Consider the following 2,500-nt stretch of genomic DNA (forward strand, 5'->3'; position numbering starts at 1 on the left):
CATTTTGTCCAATGCAGTTCCTCTACATTTTGGCAACGCTCTTCCCCTTCCGGTCACTCCTGTTCCCCAACATCATGGTGTTCCACTACACCTTGGGAACCCTCTTCCTGTTCGTCCCATTAGCAGGCACCATGGTACTCCCATTCCTCATGGTACCACTCCTGTCACCCACCACATCACCCCTGTACCTCACCACCGCGTCACTCCAGTCCCTCATGTCGGGTCTTTCGTCCATGATATTACCCCGATTCATGACGTAACCCGCGCTCCACATCATGGCAAACAGATTTCTCATCACGCCAACCCAGTTGCACATCACGACCCTGTAGTTCATCATATCAATTCTGCTCCACACAACGTCCCATCCCATGTCGCTCCTGGTCCCCTCCTGCCGAACTCTGTGCCCTTCCTTTCGAGTCCGAGTCCTTTCCACGCTGGCGCCGCTCCGCTCCACAACGGCCCACTTCAAGTCACGCCACCCTCCGGCCTCCATCACGGCCATGAACCCCACCTGCACCGTCCCAGCAATTTCCCTCATCATCATCCCCCTATCCCACACCATACAAGTCCTATTACACACTCTACCCCTATCCTACACCATACAAGTCCTATTACACACTCTACCCCTATCCTACACCATACAAGTCCTATTACACACTCTACCCCAATCCCACACCACACAAGTCCTATTACACACTCCACTCCTATCCCACACCATACGAGTCCCATTACACGTCACTCGTCAACAATCCCACATCATACAAGTCCTATTACACACTCCACCCCTATCCCACACCATACGAGTCCCATAACGCGCCACACTATTCCTATCATACACAACTCCACACCTATTCCACACCATACAAGTCCCATAACACATCACTCCTCAACAATCCCACACCATACGAGTCCCATCACACGCCACACCAGCCCCATCCTACACCACACCACACCTCTCCCGCACCATTCAAGTCCCATCCTGCAACATTCCAGCCCGATTGTAAACTCTGCTCCTTTCCCAGGCCCACCCCAGCCTGTATCCTTCCACCCTCCAGCTTCGATTCGAGACAAAGGACTCAGACGGGGCAAATCCTTCCGCAACATCTTAGGAGGAGGGGACATCCCGCCCTTCCTCCCGGGGGCGCCAACCCTCGACCGAGGACAGTACCTTCGCCACAAGGGCCTCGAGAGACCGGGCAGATCTCCTCGTCCTGAGTTGGACTCTAAAGAGGAATCTAAAGAGGAATAATCGACACATTTTAAGATAAGATTTAAGAATATTTTTATATACTGTTAAGGCCTTTTATGTATAAAGAATAAAATAAATGCACTGTACTGTTAAGACCTTTTGTTGCGGTCTCCTTGGTATTCCTGAAATCACTCAGCTCAACAAACTATAAAGGAAATAACATTTGGCGCTGCTCTTCTTCTTCGTCATTCTTACTTCTCTTCTGTTGGAGAAATTAGATAAATAGAAATGAGTGTAAAAAATTTACCTTTATCGTTCTTTTTCTTTCAAGTCCCTTATTTCAGGGCCTTCACTACTAATGATATGGGTATAATTTGTTTCACAGATAAAGATTCATTTGTTTTGGTAATGGATTATTTTCTTTCTTTCTTTTTTTTTTTTGCCTTCCTAGCCTTATTGTGAAAACGTTGAAGAGCGCTCCAATCTGATGTACTCGGACCAAGGTGGTTTCAATGTTACTTTGGATTGATTTCACCTGTGTCAGTTTATCATTGATTCTTATAAGCTAAAATTGTCTTCATACTGTTGTTAATGAAACCTGGGCATTTGTGGATCATGAAGGACATGACTTGAAACTCACCATTGATCTTATTTACAACTAGTAATATATATCTAAAAAGTACAGAAAATACTAGCTGTGGTACTATTTGTGCTTTGCACACCCAAAAGTATTAAAAAATGGTACGAACCTAACACATGCACACATACACCAAGCAAGAGAGAGAGAGAGAGAGAGAGAGAGAGAGAGAGAGAGAGAGAGAGAGAGAGAGAGAGAGAGAGAGAGAGAGAGGAGATTAGGAGTAATGAGATAGAGATAGAGATAGAGATAGAGATAGAGTGATAAAGAGGATTAGAGAAGAGAAGAGAGAGATAGAGATAGAGATAGAGTTAGAGATAGAGATAGAGAGAGGATAAGAGAGTGGAGGGAAGGAGGGAAGGAATTTAAAAAGAGAGAGAAAGAGAGATGGTAAATAAAAGCTTAAAACTTACACAACACATAACAACACAACATTAACAGGTGGTTCCTTATCATTTTACCCCCACATCCTCTCTAGTTGTTGGTTAAATTAAATGATTAAAGATTCCTCCTGAATTAAAGGAAAGCTAAACAAGAACGCGTTTATTCATCTTGCCGAACAAAGAATTTAACTGGCTCTAACACTCTACACCCAGAGCCCCAAAGAAGTTAATCCTCTATTAATTGTTCAATAATTGTTATTGTATATTTCATATGATCATTTAGTTTTCTAT

General features: G+C 44.1%; 1 protein-coding gene across 1 annotated transcript in view; it reads left to right on the forward strand.

Moving 5' to 3' along the window:
* The window catches only part of LOC122263173 (uncharacterized), a 6,450-nt gene extending 5,064 nt beyond the window's left edge, over positions 1-1,386 (forward strand). The window contains exon 3 of the mRNA XM_043031531.2: positions 1-1,386. This exon is cut by the window's left edge and continues 725 nt beyond it. Within this exon, the coding sequence (XP_042887465.2) occupies positions 1-1,249 (1,249 nt within the window). The 3' untranslated portion in view covers positions 1,250-1,386.
* Positions 1,387-2,500: the final 1,114 nt, after the last annotated feature.

This window comes from Penaeus japonicus, unplaced genomic scaffold, assembly GCF_977035675.1.
Source record: "Penaeus japonicus unplaced genomic scaffold, GWHDUDI00000001_assembly GWHDUDI00000037, whole genome shotgun sequence".
NCBI lineage: Eukaryota > Metazoa > Arthropoda > Malacostraca > Decapoda > Penaeidae > Penaeus > Penaeus japonicus.